The sequence below is a fragment of the Chenopodium quinoa genome, unplaced genomic scaffold, assembly GCF_001683475.1.
Source record: "Chenopodium quinoa cultivar QQ74 unplaced genomic scaffold, ASM168347v1, whole genome shotgun sequence".
In the NCBI taxonomy this organism is placed as follows: Eukaryota; Viridiplantae; Streptophyta; class Magnoliopsida; order Caryophyllales; family Amaranthaceae; genus Chenopodium; species Chenopodium quinoa.
Window position 1 is genome coordinate 3,139,265 of NW_018744988.1, and position 21,758 is coordinate 3,161,022.

The 21,758-nt window shown below is 31.0% G+C and overlaps 2 protein-coding genes across 2 annotated transcripts; one reads left to right on the top strand and one right to left on the bottom strand.

Moving 5' to 3' along the window:
* The first annotated feature begins 3,736 nt into the window (after nucleotides 1-3,736).
* Nucleotides 3,737-8,244, top strand: LOC110706704 (UDP-galactose transporter 1-like). Its single transcript, XM_021884665.1, has 5 exons — nucleotides 3,737-4,332; nucleotides 5,513-5,762; nucleotides 5,857-6,064; nucleotides 7,033-7,264; nucleotides 7,710-8,244. Exons 1-5 carry the CDS (start codon nucleotides 4,225-4,227, stop codon nucleotides 7,929-7,931), a joined length of 1,020 nt encoding a protein of 339 aa, XP_021740357.1. The 5' UTR covers nucleotides 3,737-4,224; the 3' UTR covers nucleotides 7,932-8,244.
* A 1,808-nt stretch (nucleotides 8,245-10,052) lies between these two features.
* On the bottom strand, nucleotides 10,053-12,260 carry LOC110706705. Its single transcript, XM_021884666.1, has 3 exons — nucleotides 11,463-12,260; nucleotides 10,689-10,810; nucleotides 10,053-10,544 (listed from the first exon to the last, which is right to left on the bottom strand). Exons 1-3 carry the CDS (start codon nucleotides 11,868-11,870, stop codon nucleotides 10,394-10,396), a joined length of 681 nt encoding a protein of 226 aa, XP_021740358.1. The 5' UTR covers nucleotides 11,871-12,260; the 3' UTR covers nucleotides 10,053-10,393.
* Nucleotides 12,261-21,758: the final 9,498 nt, after the last annotated feature.

Genomic DNA, 21,758 nt, shown 5'->3' on the forward strand with positions numbered 1-21,758 from the left:
TGAAGTAATTAATGAGATGTTGATCACTTTATTACTCTATAATTTTAAGCATCTTTAAACTTATTTGACAAAGTCATCACTCACTTATTAGACCAACAAATCAAGCAAAAGTGGAGTTACATTAAAAGTATCATTATAAGTATGAAAATGCCTAAAGAGGCATTCATTTTGCCACAAATAGATGGAGTTCTAACTTTCAAGTTTTACCAAGAATATAAAAAAGGCTAAACTTAATGCGTACTTGAATACTTGGCAAGTATTCAAGTACGCATTAAGTTTACCACATGGCAAGTATTCAAGTAAGCATTAAGTTTAGTTTTTTTTTGTATTCTTGGTAAAACTTGAAAGTTAGAACTCAATGATAACTTGAATTCATCAATAATTTACACACTATGTCAGTCAAGAATAATTAGCCAAGAACTTTTATCATTAATTCATTAAAATTAGTTTTTTATAAACAAAAAAATATATAAAATATAGTTGACAAATTTTTTTTATCAAAATAAAGGATTACGAAAAATTTGTTAGGTATAAAATAATGTAAATATTATCAAACTTTTTTTTTTTGAGGAAACATATTATCAAACTTATGTTAAGAATGTTTTTTTTATACCTATATAAATATTTGTGTTAAAATATGTCAAATCTTTTTTTATTTTAAGTAATTATATTATATAAGTTTATGGAATTATTTTTGTATAAGATCTGTTTTTTGAGGGGATTGTATAAGAGCTGTTTCAATTCTATAATAGAATTTTATTATTCAGCAAAAAAAAAAAAAATAATAATAAAAAACACTAAGGACACACCAGGAAATGACACGTATCATTGCTGGTGTATCTTTTAGTATATAGGTATTGATAAGAGGTAGATTAGGATTGAACAATAAAAAGTATGTGATCCTGCATATTGTATTGATTATATTGAGTGGATGAAAATTTTGGCATATTTGATGCATGAGGGTGATTTGTTAGTTCATATGGTTGATCCATAATTTTGTAATTTTAAATGTTTGAGTACCAACCATTCTTGGTAAGGGTTGGGCACACTTGCACCCTACAAAAGACCAAAGTCCAAGTCCGTAATAAATCTATAATACGACGGCACAATGCAAACTTAGAATTGATTGATTATTGAAAGCAAGACATTATATAGACTAATGAACAAGCATTCTTTCTCTACGACTATACTTGGGGAAAATACAAGTTAATCTGTCAGATAAACGAATTTTTGTTAATCTGATGGTATTTTTGTAAACATATTGAAAAAGCAAGGTCATTTATTCATTACTTTTGATGAGCTGTCCAATTACTGTTTGCTTTTACTGTTTGGTGAGGAAATTACACATGTACCCCTCAACTAGTACATGAAAAGACGCATATACCCCTTCACTGGTACTTGAAAAGACAATTATACCCCCAGATAAACAAATTTTGTTTATCAATTTTGTTTATCTGGGGAATTAACTGGGTATTGCTCCTATACTTGGTGGGATTGTCTAGCTTAGTCCTAACTACATTCGAATCCGACCCGGGTTGCACATTTTTTACTTATGGTGGGTGAGTCTCCCAACAAGAGTTTCTACATTTAGGGCATGTTCTCTTATGTTGAAATTCAATTCAGTTCAGTTCAGTTCAGCTCAATTCAGTTCAGTTCAGCTCCTAATTTCCTTCTCTTATAAAATATTCATTTCATTTCAGTTCAGCTCAATTCAGTCCAGTTCAGCTGAGTTCAGCCAATGAGAACAGACCCTTAGTAAGACTCTCCAAACCTCCTTTAAGGGACATCAAACTGCTTACCATTTGAGCCAACTCTGATTGATATATTCAATTATTCATATTCCCAATGATATTGCCCATTTGCCATAGTAGTCAAACTAAAAAACCTTAAGCCTTTAATGTATCCCAAATATTCAAGGAAAATATTACTTTAAAATGAAATTGTAACTGCAGCATTGCAGTATTTCACTGACCAGTATAAATTCCTTGTTAAGTATAAATCCTTGTAATGGAATATTCAGTCAAAGTTCTTTTAATACTATGTGGTATTCCCTTCATAACCCGTTTTGTTTAGTTCATTATATTTTTACTTATTTGGTCTGATCTAATTTAATTGTCAAATTTAACTAAATTTTAATCTTTTATTAATGTACGATAATTCATATGCAGGATAAAAAATATTTCAAGTGAAATACAGTATTTGTGTCAAATTTAACTATGTTAATTATGAGTAATATGTATCTGATCTTTCAAAAAAAAAAAAAAAAATTGTGCATGAAGCAAAGGAAATACTCGGTGTTCGACTTGTCAAACGTTGGATTAGCAGCCACGTAATAGAGAATACATTTAATTCTCCACATTTACAGGAACAACAAGCCTACTTTATAACAAACGGCTGCCATTCTTTGGACCTTCCAACCTTCGACTGTTATGTTTTCTGTGGGCCCTACTAACCTTTAATAATTTTTATTTTATTCTTTCAGGGAAAAAAAAAATATATTTTACTGTTTTTTTTTATAATTTTTGAAGTGCCTTTAATAAATATTTATCTGTTGTTAAGGCGCAGAGGGGGGGAAGACATGCGCATGGTGCATGTGTTAAAAGCTTTACTTTAAGATGAAAATAAAATCAGCCCAATTTAACTTAAATTATTATGATAAATACACCTAAGTATAAGTTTAAATACGTGTACTTTATACGTCATATATTGTGCAGTTTATAATAAGGAGTACTTTTTTAAAAGAGAAATACAAAGTAGATATTCTTTTACAACACTCTGTCCTAATAAGGAGTACTTTTTGAAAAGAGAAATACAAAGTAGATATTCTTTTACAGCACTCTGTATTACGTAGTAAATAATTGCTTGCTCTCTTGCAAAATACGGAGTATTTTAAAATTTTAACAATTTATGAAATTTACATTGATAATCCAACAACATTTTTTTAATAGGAGTAATAAATAAATTTTCAATTAATATAGAGAAAAAAAAAATGATCAAATTTATTGTAACAAATCAAATAGATGACCTAGGATAATGATTTTTATTTATTTATTTATTTTTTTTGAATGAAGCTAAGGATAATGTTTTCTTTAATTTGCTTTTGGTTTGGAAACTAGATGAAGCCCGTGCGATGCACGGTTTGTTTGAATTTTTTATATATATATTTATGTGCTAAAATTTGTTATATATTTAGATAATTTTCTAAATATCAAATGATAATATTTTATATTTAATTAATTAAAATGGGAAATCTCATTCGCCAATTTTGCTTACGTGTCATTTAAATTATTTAATTCTAAAAAAAAAAATATTCTCGTATTTAATTGGCTATCACTAAAATTTATAATCCTACGTGACGCGTTGAAAAAATTAAATCCTACGTAACTCTCTACAAATTCAGGAAAAAACTCCCCTATCTAATTTTTCACTCATTTAAACGTATTACTTCGTAATACCCATATTAATCATAATGTATACTTTTATAATTCTTATTAACCTTTACTCCGTTGTACATGAATTTGTTTGAACTAATTTGAATTTGTTAACTTTTTATAATTAAAAAAAAAATTGTCCTATAACAAATCAAATTATTATGAACAATATAAGACCTTATTAGAATGATAGAACTTATATCAATCATAAAATAAACTTAATCATAAAATAAACTTGCGTAATTTTTATTTCTAGTAAACATTTATAATATGTTTGAACTAATTTAAATTCCCTTCAAATTAATTTGTCCTTTAATAACCAATCAAAATACTAAGAACAATATTAATTTTACACCATTTTATTCAAAAGTTAATATCTTTAAGGGAAATATTTCAAAATGGCAACAATTCACAAATGATAATAGTAAATAAAAAAATTAAAAAAAAAAATTAAAAAATCACACAAATATCCCTCTTTCACATAAAATTCTCACATCACATAGTTGAAGAAGAAACAGCTTCACCTTCTCTTGTCAGTTGTCACTATAAACACCCCAAATGCCTTCCATGCTCTTTCTCTCTCCTCTTCAATCCCCTTACTCTCCATGACACTCCAACCCCTTCTCAATTTCAATTTTAGGGTTTTCTCTCTCGTTTCTCTTCACTCTTTTGCTGTTTCAATTGGGTTTTTGATTAATTTTTCCGGGTTTTTGTTTAATTTTTAAGGGGTGATTTTGATCTGGGTTTTTCTTATTTGGGTCTGTGGAGAAATAGGGGAGAGAATTTTTGAAAAATGGAGGAGGGGTTTTGTAATTGGGGAGTGATCCGATCTCTTCTTGCTATTGTTCAATGGTGGGCTTTCAATGTCACTGTTATCATCATGAACAAATGGATCTTTCAGGTCTTTTTTTACATTTTCCTTTTATTATTATTAATTGGGTGTTTATTAATTATCCATCTTTGATCTTATTTTAATAATTTTGATGGGTTGTCTGAGCTTCTTCCTGTATATTTATATTTAAATGTGTACAACTTGAGGTTTCCTTTGTTCTGATTCTGTATTGTTGGTTTGTGATGACATCGTTAATGTGTATTTTGAGGTTTGCGTGTCAATCGTTGTAATTGATGTTTAGTTGATTATTTGTGTATTTTATTATCGTTTTTCTATTGTTATATCGTGTGAAAAAATGATTTCTTCCAGTTGCTAATTTATTCTGAATAATATGGTTGCTATTTGTTTTAGTATTTGTATGTGATTAGAATCGCTTTCAGTTTCGTGTGATGTTACATTTGCTAAGTGAGGAGGTTATCTTTGGGTATGATCCAATTGATGTTACGACTGATTGATGCTTATTCTAGTTTGTCAATGGTTTTTTTTTTTTTTAAAAAAAAAAAAAAAAAAAAAAAAATTAGAACAGGGGAAAAAAATAGGAAAGGGAAGTTCTTGCTTTATCACATTTGGCATCCCTCCAAGGGAGATGGATCGACGTGTTTCGTGTTAGTTTTTACACAATTGATTTTCATTATAATGTTGGAACTCATGTATAATTAAAGTGGTTAGAATGCCAATTGTATTACCATGGACGTCTCAATTCTGTTGTGCATCTATTTTCCGTGAATCGTGATATGTTATGGCTTATGATGCATAGTATTACTGTAAAAGACGGTATTATTGGCTTCTTAGAGAAATTTGCTATTGTGGAATTACAAGTATGTTGATCTAGTCAGATGGTAATGTTTGTGTCTTCACCTAATTTTTGAATGTGCTATATATGCCTATATGGTGTGATGAAAGATTGAAAGCAGTTAAATTGTTAAATAAATTCCTTTGAAATGAACGCAGGGATTAAGAGCAGCTAGAGAAACTCGTAGTTGGTAATTCAGTGTTGTCCTAGGAAGAACGTCTGAATTGATCTGAAGTAGAGATAACAATTTCCTCTCTTCAGTTTAGATCAGATCCATTGATGTCAAATGTGCCATTGCATGCATTACTTATAACTATGTGTTGTTTTAAATTACTCATGTGCGAGTTATTTGTGCAAATGTTAACATGTTTTCTTTTTTGGGTATTGGTTAAACAGAAACTGGACTTCAAGTTTCCTCTTACAGTATCTTGTGTCCACTTCATATGCTCTTCCATCGGAGCTTATGTGGCAATTAAGATTATGAAGGTAAAACCTTTAATAACAGTTGACCCTGAAGATCGCTGGAAAAGGATATTTCCCATGTCATTTGTCTTCTGCGTCAACATAGTCTTGGGAAATGTGAGTCTTCGATATATACCAGTCTCCTTTATGCAAACTATCAAATCCTTCACTCCAGCAACAACTGGTCAGTTATAGAATCAAACTTATCGATTTTTTGTCTCCAAATTGGTTTAAGATGGCTTTCTGCAATAATTTTGTCTAAACATAAATTGTAACAGTTATTTTGCAGTGGCTCATATGGAGAAAATACTTTGAGTGGAAAATCTGGGCATCTTTGGTCCCAATTGTTGGTGGGATTCTTTTAACTTCTATGACGGAACTTAGTTTCAACATGTTTGGATTTTTGGCTGCTTTGTTTGGTTGCTTGGCGACCTCAACCAAAACTATTCTTGCAGAGTCTCTTTTGCATGGCTACAAGTTTGATAGGTACTTGTTTATCACTATCTGTTTCCTTTTCCTGCTCTGCCAATGTGTTATGTATTTTGCATAAAGACCTTTGTGCCTCATACTTGATCTATCTAATAGGCTGACCTTTATTGTTCTTCATGTTTTGTGTTGTTAATTGAAAGGATAAAGGGGACTTGTGAAATACTGAAATTTATGGTTTCTCATATGCCTTCCAAATTATTTTATTCATCAAAGAAGATCATTTCATGTGCATTACATGTTGACCTATAACCTCTATTATCATGCTTGTGATACTTTAGAATGGCGGCTTCTGTTAGATCTGTAAACGTCTGTTGGCTGACTCAGCAACTTTGCTTCATTCTTCAGACACCTACTATACGTATGAAGCACATCCCACTCCCTGTTTTTCTTCCATTGTTGAGATCATTACAGTTTACAGATCATCCCTGATTTTTACGGTGATTAACTTTCTGTGTTATCGACCATCTGTTACATACTCTTATATATTCTGAAAAGGGAGTTAGAGATAAGTAGAAGGAAAAGATAACGATACGAGAAAATGATTTCATTTGGATCTGGATTGATTAGTAGGAAATGTGACCTTCAGTAACATTGCGCACTAATGTACCTTGGGAATTCATGATTAGTAAAACCTTTCATTGTTCATGCATTCTTGCCTTGTCCTAGCTCTGATTGGTGAAGTAGGGAGGTAGTGGAATGGGGAATTTCTGCTTTCCTCCTCATCACCCGTTGTTTTCTGGATCTAGCGGTGTACTGAAAATGAAAATCATTTCTTCATATGAGCCTTTGGTTGTATTCAGAATCTTGTCTATCTATGGGCAAATTGCAAATATGCTTGTTTAGCTGTCTGCTACAATCTTTACCTTGCCTTGCCTGTGTTTGCCTTCATTCACCTTCTTCTCTTTGGTCTTTAGTAATCTGGTTCTTCTCTGCAACTGATTTTTTCTGTGTTGATATTTTTCCAGCATAAATACTGTCTACTACATGGCCCCTTTTGCGACAATTATTTTAGCATTACCAGCTTTGGTACTTGAAGGTCCTGGAGTGATTGTATGGCTTAACACACACCCTTCAGTCTTCTCTTCTATGAGCATCGTCTTTGGCTCTGGAGTATTGGCTTTCTGTCTCAATTTCTCCATCTTTTATGTTATTCATTCTACTACAGCAGTCACGTTCAACGTTGCTGGAAATCTCAAGGTGAGCTGAAATGATTCTGGTTATTGTTTTTGGCATCCCTTGATCTAAAGTTGTTTTGTTGAATCTTTCTACCCTTCATTATTTGCGAGTTCAAAGAACTTAAACCTCCCTCTGAAGTCTGAACCAAAGTATCAATCGATTTAGCTTATTAATTCAATCCAAAATACAAGTCATTGTACATTACAATACAAATGCAACATTAAGTATATCAATACAATGCCCAGAACAATTGTATCAATACAATCATTAGATTAACAATACATCTTTCATAGAACTTTACTTGATAATATGCTTATAGTTTATTACAACAACCTAGCAAAGGATGTAATCCAAAAATTAAACGAGATAATATTTGCTAAATATTCTGATTATGTGGATTGTTTCTTTTTCTTTTCTTTTCTTTTTTTAAATAAAACACCTAATTTGCTTGTATTGCTTTTCTTAGGTTGCTGTTGCCGTTCTCATTTCATGGCTGATATTCAAAAACCCAATATCAGGTTTGAATGCACTTGGGTGTGCTGTAACCCTGGCTGGGTGTACTTTCTATGGCTATGTGAGGCACTTGATATCACGACAACCGCCCGGCACACCAAGAACACCCAGGACTCCACGGAGTCGGACAGAAATGATCCCCCTTGTGAATGAGAAGTTAGATGACAAGGTCTGAATCAAAAGTAGCATATTGCAGGTAAATTCAAGGTGCTTGGAATAGGTTTATAGGAAGACAACATAGGTGATAACGATGATATTTATTTCTTTGTTGTGTAGACATGATTAGATTCTTATAATTCAATAGATGCTTCTTTTCTAACCCTTCATACATATATATAGAGGAAAAAAAGGTAGTAGTTCTAGAAGTATTGATTGTTTAGGAAGTTCTTCAATTTCTGAATTTACCATCGCCAGTATGTGCTTTATACAGTATGTTTTGTTAGAGCTGTTGCCCTCTTGCTCTGAAAAATATACTTCCATATTCTCCGTAGAATTTAGCTATGCCTAAAGACGGGAGTACACATTAATGTTGAGCTAGCAAATCACAAAGATAGGTATGTTTTATAGAAACAGCTGATTAGATGAAAAGGAAATGGATATAGTTTATGCTTATGGACTGAAGAATATTGCACAGTATGTTTTGTGTCTTATAAACAAGAGAGTTATAATCGTATTGGTTGTTAAAATAGAATAAGTAGGCAGTGTTTACTTAAACTACATATTATTTTGATTTCACTTCCTTTTTAGCTGAATAATGTGCTAACACATTGGCATAATAATGAAAATGGAGTGGATTCAGTGGATGTAAATAATCTAACAGAGATAGTAGAGTGAGAATAGACGTTCTGGTTGATAATGATATTGAGTATATACACGCGAAAGATAGTAAGTAGATATACGAGAAAGAGGGAGTAATGCATTACGCATATACGGAATAGCATATTTCAGTAAAGGTTTGGTTTACCTGAATGGCTGAACCAACCATTTTAGACATTAACACGGGGCTTCAATGGTAATACGAAGTTGTGGATTTACTCATATAAGCTCTTAAGATACGTACCAGGAACTTTCGGGCCTTATATCTCTTAGGAGCCATTTCGCGCAGCCCATGCCACTGACCTGTGAACAGAATGGTATGGTACTCCTTAGTCCTTACTCTTAGGAGTAATCTAGTTGGTTTCTAACTTTCTATTCATGTCCAAGCTTATTAAGGCAAAACCGAGTCGAAACTTGAGCTTTTGGTCAAGTTCAAAAACTTGTTCTAACTCGGCTCATTTTAGTTTACTCATTGCACTATTGCAGTACTATGAAGCTTATATTTAAGCAAACACCTGATATTTCAATAGCAGTTAACTCGTATTACTAGCTGCTTAAATAGTTCTATATTGACGTTAATTTACCTGCACATGTATGTTTTATGTTGAGGAAATGGTATTCAAACCCGAAGCAATTTGCTATCATGTATGTTTAGCTAATCCATGCCTTAATTGACTTCAATGGTTGACTATCATTATATTAGACGGGGGGATGAGATCTTCTCGATATATGAGGATCTTATGTTCTTTGTCTATTACGAAGGATTTTGTTATCAAATAATGTGTCGTATTTACATTCACCTAGTTGATAAACGAAGATAATACATGTAATGCTAAGGGTTACAAATAAGGAGCTAAAAAACTCAACTTTAAACCGTGAAATTTGAAGCGCGAATTATACATACAGGTATGGTTCCAACCCTTCATCGACATGGTTGATTATCCAATACAGCCCTCCTCAGACCATATCAAGGAATCATCTAGACCTCAATCTTGTAGTAACCTCTGTAAATGATACAGCAACATGGACTTTCTTCAAGTTCACCTACTTTCTCATTTGTCTTGAAGCATCTTTGTAATCTTTAAAGTTCACATTCATCATTTTTCAAGTAAATATTAAAAGGGTGGTTAGGCTTTGATGGCCTCAATGTTTTGTTTTACTTAGAACGGCTACATACAACTTCAAACTCCATAAATTAAGAATTTTGGACATCATATAAAATCAAATACTATAAACAACATAGTATAAGACATAAAAATGGTCCTACTCTTACTTTAGTTTATACAACCTAAATTAATTTAACCCAAATTTTTTATGCCCTCACAAATTCCAAGGCACCTTATTGATTGCAATACAAAGTCTTCATTTCAATGCAATATAAAAACCACAACCAAACAATGTACCATTCAAAATCCAACCAAGCACCATTATATCTCACAAATCTAAAGGTACCCTTCACCTTGTTTTAAATTCTGATTAGTTATGACAAAAGTTACTAATCAATTTTCAAAATCTGACAATTTCTGACATTATTGTCACATATCAAAATTAAAGAAAATAAATTTACAGAGGAATTTAATTGAAGGAGATAATCATGATTATGATACTTTCCCATTTCATAAACAGATCTAAATTAGTTTAGTTAGTAATTACATCATGGGTTAACATATAACCCCAAATATTACTACTTAAAAGGATCCCTAATAATTATTAATAATATTCTTCATTCCCTTCTAAAATCCTAAATCTTTATATTTCATTTTTTTTTCTCTCTACAAACCACATAAAATTTAATTTAAATTAATTTATTTTAATTATTTTTTAAGCTAAGAGCCAGAAATTCTTCTGCCACCTGGTGCTAATGAGGTAACCACCCATGCCTTTGCTCTGCTTTCTGACTCCAATTGTCAAGCATTCAGCATTGTTAATGCATTGCTCCACAAAATCCTCTGAATTGCTCATTCCAAATAAACTGCCCAAAAAATCAATAATTAAAAGTATGCTTAATACAATAATTAAAATTGATTCTAAAATATCTGATTAAATTTTTTTATAAGGTAGATCTAATAAATTTTAAAACAAAAATTAATTAAATTCCTTAGAGAATTGGACTCACCAAGTCATTATTGGGGAGGGCTTCTTCTGGCCTAGCACTAGCACTGATGCTTCTAGCTTCTTCACTTGGCTCAATACTGTTGATAGCTTAGGACCTTGTATCACTAGTGCTTCTACTTCCACCTGAAAATAGAATACCAAACTCCAATAATTACAAGCAAATCTAATATATTTAGCATGTAATTATGAACTACTAGCCATTAATCCAAAATTACTAGACTTTTTAGCCATTAATTCAAAATTTATTAGACTCCGACTAATCCGAATTTGAACTAGGAGCTACCAAAGCTTATTGGACGTTGACTAATCTGAATTTAAGTTCAGGGCATACCCCACCTAGGAAGAATTCTTCCCAAAGATTTACTCATTTACACATTTGAATTTATCATACATTGATGCTTAATTATTAAGAAGTTCTAAGAAAAAACAACAACAAAATAACATCCCATTATTAAATGAAAATTTCTTGCTTAAGTCACTTTCCACTATTTCATAATCAAAGATAACTACAAGTTTACAAAGTGATAAAACAAAAAGTAGTATATTCCTAGATTTCTTTACATGCATAATAAAGATCCCATCTTTACCTCATTTTTTACAAAAACCTTAACTTAACTTTCTTCATAAACCTTTATGAATCACCATTTTCACCCATTTAAATGCAACAATATAATTTTTTTAAACTTTAAACACAAAAGATCCCAACTTTACTCTGTTTTAATTTTTCTCTGTAAATCAATCTTTTAAAAAAACAGAGTGAAGAAGAAGAAGATACCTCAGGTTTGCAAGCTTTGCAAAGAGAACCAAGAGAGCTAGCAAGAGTAGAAGCAGTAGAATGAGAATCAGAGTCAGAAATAATATGAAGCAGAGTAAGCCAATCACCCTTATTAGTAATATGAGTTAATGCCCACATCATAGCATGTTTAGATCTAGAAGTTTCTTCAACAACCACCATCACCCTTTTCTGTGCCATCATTCCTTCATTGTTACCACCTCCATACTCATTTGCATACATACTGTTAATCCCATTCATCTGTTTCCAACAAGACCCCATATCATTTTCACCTCCATAAGAGTATCTTCCATGGCTGTTGCGACCTCCATAGCTTGCCCATCTCTTTGATGTGGACTTCCATCCTTCTTTTGCGCTTAATTGCCTCAAGATTGAACCTGGGGTCGGCATTTTGAGAAATGCAGGTAAGGTGTTTGATGAAATGCGTGAGTGAAGAAAAAATGGGGGAAATGGGAAGAAGAAGGTTTTTGTGAATGTAGAAGAGAAATGGGTTAATGGGTTTTGCTGGGATTGTTAGAAATGGGGGTTTAGGAGAGAGAAAGAAGGGTAAATGGGGGTTGCAGGTGGTATTATAATGAGACAAGCACTGAATGAAGTGAGGGAAAGTGAAGAAGACAAAATAGTGGACGGATGGATGAGTGTGAATTGTGATGGGATGTGATGGACGTATGGATGTGATTAACAGGAGGAGAGAGAGTGTGTGTGAGTTTGACGGAATCAATTAGGATGGCAATGAATTAATTACAAATATAAGTATATCCCAAGATTACTTAATTAATCATGTCATAAAGGAAAGAGTAGGTATAAATTTGTAAAAGTATTTGGATGTCGACTAGCTTAATATGGTTAAAGTTTTATGGTCGATTTATTTACGGGACGCTATCTATATACAGAGCAGTATGTAAATCAATATGAAAGAAAAAAAGCGGGTGGTGAAAAGTATACAGAGTAGCACTATAACTTCTTAACAATTTAAACATCTGTTGCGTGAATGAGATTTACATTTAAATCTCCACAAAACTACATGAATGAAATGAGGTATCAATAATTCAATATATCCACTTCTCTTCTAATCTTGAGATTGAGTTAAAAGGCATTGGACAAGTACTTGTATTTTCTTAACTCAAATCTGATTCATGATCATCTCTAATATTTGTAGTTATTATAAAAGGTATACAACGTACATTTTAGTCATCTTAACCTATACTTTGAATTACTCTCTCTTTTCGTTGAGTAAAATGTATTGAAAATCTCAATCCTAACCAACCATTTTTAAGTTAGCTAGATCCGAGCAACTTATCAAATCAACTTAACTTCTATTGAAGAGCAAAAATCTGATCAATTAATGAATCGAGCTACATTTTAATCTTAAAATTTATAGTCAAGCTTACTAAAGTGGCTCAAACTTTCAACCGAGCTTTTAATCATTTATAGATAACCAGGGTTTATTTCTTAAACAAAATAACCCATTCTTTAAACGGCATAAACACTTTTTTTTTTCTCCCGCCTAGTCAATAACGATCAAATCTACGCTCTAAGCTAACCCACACCAAATCATCTTAATTAACAAAGGATCTTTGATTATGTGAAGAATTATTGAATTAATATTAAAAAGAAAAATTAGATTAAAGATATGAATTAATAATGAATATGATGAGGTTGGGGAAGTAAAGGTCGTGGGATGAATGATAATGGTACACTTTATGGGTAGTTAAAGGCTCACGAGAATCACTTTGTAGCACCAGATCTAGCAAAAGCATCACTACACTTTTCTAGTCTTCTGTTTTTATCATCATTGTTATTGAAATTATACTTTCTTTTTTTTTTGATAAGATATTGAAATTATACTTTGCTTTTCTACTCCTATACAGTTTTTTTTTTTTTTTTTTTTTTTTTTTTTTTTTTTTTTTTTTTTTTTTGCATCTACCAGAAAGATTCGATCTTTGTTTATCTTTCTTGTACCACTGCTTTTCTTTTTTTCAGTTTTATTCCCTACCTTTTCCTTAATCTTTATTTTAATTTTCCGTATTTTTGTACTTGATAGTTACTCCCTCCGTCCCAAATTACTTGCAACGGTTTGACTTTTTGCACTATTCACACATCTCCCTTTGACCATCTTTTTTAACTATTATATGAAAGTCAATGTAATTATTGGGTCTATTTTAATGTATAGTTTTTTAATATAAACTTTTTATAACTTATATAAATTTATAATAAAAGATATCAACGGTCAAACATGTGCATCGGCAAACGTGTCCAATCAAAATGTTGCAAGTAAACTAGGACGGAGGGAGTATCTTACTTTAATGTATTTTGAGATCCCTGTAATGGTTTGTACACTAAATTTTCATGTTATGTACTTCGCCAAATCAATGCAAGTAAAGAACAACACAAGTATATATGACCTTATAAGTTTTGGTCCAACACGAGCCAAGTCTAACCCGACAAGCCAATATAGAAGAGTACGTATCGATCATTTTACGTTGGGTAGTCTAGCACAAATTTAAGCTTAGGTTTGATTGCACAATCTGCACGTGAGCCGTATCATGGGTTAACCCCTTAAAAATGTCAGCATAGGAATTGAGGCTAACTATATTGCGTTGTGGGTCATGCTCAACCTTCTGACCATACATACGAGTCACGACTTAATGAAAAGCTTGTTTCATTCCTCTGTAAAAAAATATTATAACTAATTGAAATACTTGAATTAAAGCCATAACCATTCTTAAAATAATATGTACACTTATGCATATCAATATTTCATTACACAATAACATAGTGTACATACTATTGGTTTTTTTTTTTTTTTTTTTTTTTTTTTAATAAAATCAAATCAGCTCAAAATGATTTGAAAAGGTATTGAAGTAAGGAACACTATCCCTAATTGAATTTAGAATTATTCGCATAGACGTACTACTAGTGTGTATGGATAACCATTGATGCAATAACAATATAGCTAGAACCTATCACAATTGATCACACAAATTTGTCACTCCATCACCCATTCTTTCTCTCCTCTTTACAAATATAGAACCTATTCCTATTGATTAAACAAATTGGTCACTCCATCACTCCATCCTTAATGTACATTTTGATCCCTCACCATGGCATCAAATACGCTAAGCCGACAAGCTAGGCAACTCAACACCATCATCTCGCGGCAACTTCCAGTCATCGGCAGGATGTCAAAGTAAAGGAATTTGGCCTTCACATAAGAGTGCTTGTTTAGCTAGGATCAACAAAGTACTCGTATTAGTGTAGGTTAGTTCTTGTGTCCTTCTAATCATTAGACAAATTAATTACAAGACCATAAATTATTAGACAAAAAGCCAACTGTAACCGTGTGCTATGACTACTAAACGAATCTATAAATAAAAATAACAAGATCCTAATCTTAATAGATCCATAAATAGGTACATTAATTAATCACATGATAATCTAATCTAAATCAAATGTCATAAATAAATAAATTAATCTATGATTCTCAAACTAAAATAAATGAACGTGAGTTGACAATTACGTAGCATGTACGTTGCCAAAAAGGGTATATTATTTATAATCCAAATAAACGTATTTATGTCGTATTTGATGTAATTAACACAACAATTTGTAATTGGGTTTTGTATGTTTTGTATGTATCATCTCTTTCAAATGACCCCGTGAATTTCATCCACATTATCATATATTCATATTGCATGAATTGCCCTCTTTATCAAGTCGTATAAATCCTTAAAACGTGAATTTAACTAGGAAAGAGGGACCTCTATATATTGGATTATTATTGGACATAGCAAACTAAATGAAGGAAAAAAGTTGGGACCAACTAAATAGAGATTTATTTGCCTGAAGTAGTGTAGGGATATTTATTAGTTCGCACTTTAATTTACGTGTGGTGTTGAGAGTTATTGGTCATTAGTGACGGATTCAGTACGTAGTGTATCTAAGATTTTGGACTACGATGTTTAATCTATCATGTACTTGTCATCGTGATTATTGTTATGGTTTCTATTCACTTGATCTTTACTAATATGAATATAATTGAACTTATATATGTGAACCTATTTGAGCTAATTAGAACTGATCTAAACATGTATATTATAGTTGTAAATTGAACTTGAATATCACTTATTTAAACTAATTTCATATTGTTTTTATAAATTATCTTATTATAACTAATTTTTCTGACAATAATAAGTAAAAATGAGGTGAATTAAATCAGAATTTACTCCATATCGTCGTAACAATTTAGAGAAAAACCTTTGTCAATTTTCCTATAGTATAGCCGTAGGTATATAGAAATATGAAATGACAATAACATTATTGAAAAGTTTGTTGTAAATTTCCATAAGGTCTCCCTACATCATCGTTGTCTCTTCAATCCACTCCTTCCAATCGATGTATCCATATTCTATATTTTCTTGCATGAGTTGCATTGATCTTTCAAACAATGTCCTTCAATTAAGGTTGATTCTAAGTTAAAAGCATAAAAATCAAGGGACTATATTTGAAGTCTTTTCTTAAATCTTAATAAGGAAAGTTATACATGACCAATATATAACCTTTATTCTCCATGCATAATATCATCAAATCAAATAAAGTTATGTGTATTGGAATTGGTAAAAGAGATGCAAATAGGAAGAGAATATGTTTTTTTTTTAATTATTATTTTTTAAATATATCCCTTTAGTTTTGAAATGACCCTAAAATGCCAAAAATGTACAAAAATATATTACTCCTTGAATGAAGGTGATTCCTACGGACAAAAGTAAGGGCACACGGCACGTCTTCATAAAATATGGACTTTAAAGATCAGAGTAAAGTAAAGTATTATACACTCAATCGATGTCTCTGATATTTGGTCACTTGCTTGATAATATATACTTCGTAAGTTCTTCTTAATTGCAAATTAATTATATCCACCAGGTAATTAAGATTGTGGAATATTAGCACAATGATACCTCTGTTCAAACTGGCTGAAATAATAATGTGTAGATTAGAGTAGATTATACTCCTTGGTCGTCCCATGAAGTTGGACATAACGAAGTTGTTGTAATAGTACATATTTTAACCTATTGCTCATATTTGCAATATAGGTAGCTACTGAATTAGCATCTTTCACATACTCACATGTCAAATACTCCGTAAAAGGGAAGATAATTTAAGAGAACTTTCCCTACGTACAAGAAGCATATGTAATTGGTGAGACTTAAACTTGTTACCTCAAAATTATTAGGTGGATATCTCACTATCTCTACCAATTAATTAACCTTTTTTTACACGAGAGACTTTAGATTGTGAAAGTGTTTGAATTAAGGGTCTGTTCTGATTTACTGAAAACAATTTAACTGAAATGGACTGGTTGGAGCTGAACTGAACTAAACTGAACTGAATTGAATAGAGCTGAAATGAATTGTTTACGAGAAAATAAAATTTGAAATTGAACTGGACTGAACTGAAATTAAGCTGAAGAAAACAAGCCCTAAATCTGATTTGTCTGGACTATACTTAATGTACTTCTATTTATTTGAATTGTTATGAATGTAGATTTTATTTGAATTGATATAAATTAAATGTAGTTTGTATTTGAATTGATATAAATTTAATGTAGGTTTTATTTAAATTTATTGAAACATTTTAAATTTAAATATACACATTTACACTTCATATGAATAAGATAAATTAAGGTTGGTAATATCTCTCGAGTAAAAAAAATTAAAAAAATAAAATATTGTGGTAGGAATGAAATAACTCCTCGTATAATGTTATCCCCACCTAATACATACTACCTCCGTTACAGATTATGTGCAACGATTGGACATTTTCCCTCTCTGCTTTATGTCAAGTCGTTGCACATAACCTGTAACAGAGTTAGTACGTACAAAGTACAAACCACAAAACAAACAAAAGGCAGCTTGGTCTAGGACTCTAGGTGCATAAATTATTTATTGTTGTACGTACCACAAGTTAAGATTAAATTGTATTTAAAATCATCGTCAATGGTGAGATTTAAGGGAGTTTCTTTAGGAGAAAAATAATATTTTTTTGTAAAAGGATACCAATAAGTTAGTATCTAAACTAAACAACTCCAAAAGAAAGTTGCTAAATTGGAAAAATTGGACTTCACATGAGTTGCTAAATAGAGAAGTGAGTTGGGTATTAGTGTATTACCATTAAAGGGAAAAAAATAAAAATAAATAAATAAATAAAAAACTCATTTTGTATTTCAATACTCAAAGTTGAGTCTAACCAATGGAGATGATATTAAGGACGAGATTTGTGCTTATGATAGTTAAACATTATCGATAAATAGAGTATTATAGTACGCGTGAATAGCTAATACGAGTTACACAAAATTTACCAACTTAAATATTTAACAGTGTATTATGTTAATTTCCAAATGTACAATCCTGTGAATTGAATAATACTGAAAGTACTATCTGCATTATATTTCTAGTTAGGGGGTGGGAATGTGACAACTTAATGAAGATACAAGGGTGCAATAAATATTTTAATTTGTAGTGAATGCAACGGTTAATGTATGACTTAGATTAAATGGTCTAATATTAATTCAAGGTCAATGAGAACTAGAGAATATAATCCTAGTTTGATGGATTATTCTCTAAAATATAAAACGTTTAAACAATTTTAAAATTTTCCAGAAATGTTGATCAATAATAATCGAGAGGAAAATGTGTCAATTAATCAATCTAATTAATGGAAAAAATTAGTATAAACAATCAATATTTTTTTATCTTATGTCAGCTACTTAACAGTTAAATAAATAGACAAAACGCGTCGATAACGAAAGAGGCTACCCTTTTATCTATGGTCTCCAACTCTCCATCCATTCATGGAACTTGTACCTACCTTGGCATTAAGGTTATATATGTACGTGCACTCATTGTACAAATTTCAATAACAGAGAACTAATAACATACATAGGCATGTATAGGCAATTGCATCATTATTATTTATGAGGCTAAGATTTCGTACCAGCATGTAACAGGCATATATAATGCATGCATGCATGTAATGACAAATTGAAATCATACCAAAAGCTGCTTCCATATTTCTTATCATTATTTTTCAGATCCTTTATTTACTTTACTAGTGCCTTCTTCCTTCTAATTGGCCAAATAATGTTTACCTTTTTTGTCAAATTTTGTCATTAAATTTTTTAGGAAAATGCTATACATAACCCTAAAAGCTACGTATAAGCATTTAATTTACTCTTGAAAATTGTTTAAATTTAGAAAATCATGACAAAAACACACTAATTAAACCGATTTGCGCGTGTTTTTGTCATGAATTCCTAACTTTATACATTTTCCAAGAGTAAATTCAATGCTTATATATAGCCCTAAGGGCTATGTATAACATTACCCAATTTTTTATAATACCCCGTTAAATATTATTTGCAACAATTAGACATTTTTTTCTTTCTTATGTCAAATCATTGCAAATAATATGTAACAAATGTGTGTTTTTTTAAACGACTAAGAAAAAAAAAATGGAATGGTGATGAAGCATTATTGCTTGGATTTTATGCTATACAACACTTTTATCAAAATTTGGCCTTTCTTATATCATTGTGAACGTTGGAAGGTATATGATGCCCAACCAACTACGAGGTACCTATTTATTATTGCTATGAATTTTGGGCACAAATAATGAGATTGTTTTTGTTTGTTTACAAAGACTTATTGGGTCTAGAATGATGGTTCATAATGGGTATTGCTTGTTTAAGAAAAAAGAGTGTAGTCCCTTTGTGATGATTTTACTAGGAAGATTTTACTTCAATCATTTATGTATTTTTTATATTGTTATACAAGCTTAGAGGTAAAGCATACGAGAGAGAGAGAGAAAGTTTGTGGTCATGAGAAATTGAGCACCCTCAAATTTCATACTCAAATGCTCAATTGTTTGATTTGGAGATGATCAATTGAAAATAATATAAAAGATGATAACAATTTTAAGGTGAATATTATAAGCGATTGAATTTGTGCAAGCAATTGATCCTAATCAAACATTATAAAATTAGGTAAAATTTTTGGTTATGATTTAAGATGATGGACTCAATGGGTCTCCTATAATTAGACACTTTTTAATATGGTTTTGGGCGCAGTTATTAGGCAAAATAGCATGACTCATCCTCGAGGCCTTGCCTATCGTTCTTCATGAGAATAGAATCGATCATCTCATTTAAAAGGTGATGTAGATAATTTTTGACCTCTTTAGTCTCCTCTGAAAAAAACTAAGGGTACCCATAATGAAGGATACTAGTCACTTTTTCAAGATCGACTCGAGTGACTAATTCTATATAAAGAAAAATTTAATGGTAAATTCATGTTAATAATTACTTTGTACTGCCTCCGTTTTTAAATACTTGCTTCATTTCTTCATGCGCGGAGTTTTAGGAAAAATTGGAGAAACTAATAAAATATGGAGGTAGTGAGGTTGGTGGAAGAATAAAATGTTGTAAAAAGCAAAAGTAGTGGAGAAATTGGAAGTGAGAGAATATGAAATGAATAAAATATGATATTTGTTGGGTCCACTAGGTGGTAGAAATAAATTAAATATTGTAAAAACTTTCCAAATAAGAAAATGGAGCAAGTATTTAAAAACGGTCGAAAAAGAAAAGTGGAACAAGTATTTAAAAACGGAGGGAGTATATGTGAACAACAGTTATGTTATATTGGGACAAATTCCCGCTTCATCTCAAATAATGCGTATCTACAATTATCATTAATTTATTTTTTTATTTTTATTTTTATTTTTTTTGGAAGAAAATAATTATCTTAAGTTTGAAAACAGAATAGTTCAATTTCTATTTCCACAGTTACGTTCTTACGTATATAGTAACATGCGTGAAATTCAACAATTCGAAAACCCAATAATTAGAATACTAGAATCTTGTACAATTATTGTAGTAGTACATTTCTCTCAACTCTCAATATGAAACGAAATGGATAATAAAATTTCTAATATCCTAAATTTCAAATATATTGAAATTATATTTTTAACATATTCTTACAGCCAAATAAATAATGACAACAAAATTGAAAGTGAAATATCATTCAGATGGGCCCACAAAAGTGGGCCCAATGGATTTGGTTAAATAGGAAGTCAGAAATTCAGTTTGCACAACTCCAATATAATTACTCCCGATTAATTCGCCGGGGCCCTATCTTCTTCTCTGAATAATCCGATTTAAGACTGCCTTTTTTTGGGCTTAAACAGTAAAACTTTTTTAACCCCCAACTTCCCAATTATTGAAACCACTACTTTTTTCACACAATTTTTTTGTAAGACCAAGAAAGATTAATTTCCAACTATCTTTAACCTTTGTAGTTCGTTTTATCCTTTGAATATTTTCTAAATTTGGTAATTTTATTACTATATCTAAATAAAAATAGAGAAATGGTAATTCTATATGGGATGGGAAGATATGATTTCCATCTAAAAAGCCAAAAACAATTGTTGTAATTTATTATTATTATTTTTTAAAAACTTTTAGAGTAATTTTTAATGAGTAGGATTTTTAAGATGGCTTTTAACTTATTACAATTTTAGCAAACAATAGAAATATACTTTGTACTTCGCATTTGATATTGATAGATAAAATTTATAAAGGACAATAGGCTTGTATTTTCAGCTCATCTTCATCAAATGACATACACTCATGATATTCTATTTACCACAACAAAAATTTAATTTTGACTAAAGTAGGACAAAATCACGTATTACTTGGTGTGATATTTTCACTTTTACCTCCTTATATATAATATATTATTTTTATTCATATTTTGAACTCACTTTTCTTATTAATTGATAGTTATAGTTTCACAAATCAATAAAACTAAGGACATGTTCATATTTACAGAATTGAGTTGAATTGAACTGAAATGACCTAATTGAAGCTGACCTGAACTGAACTGAATAGAGCTTAAATGAATATTTTATAAGAGAAAGAAATTAGAAAGTAAACTGAACTGAACCAAACCGACCTGAAATTAAGGGTCCTAAAATAAATAACATCTCTCTAATTCAAACATCACATGACAAGCAGAACCAGAATCTTCACAACTCAAAAAAGTAAGAAAAATAGGAATACCGGACAAATAGGAATTTGTGCCAGCTGATGAAAGCCATTTTATTGCGCAAAAACTTGTAAATCCATGTTATCTTAATCTCGGTTGGTTAAACATTTCTACTCAGAAGAAGATAGAAGAGACAAGTTAGTGTTCAACATTCTTGTTATGAATGGCCATCTTGTGA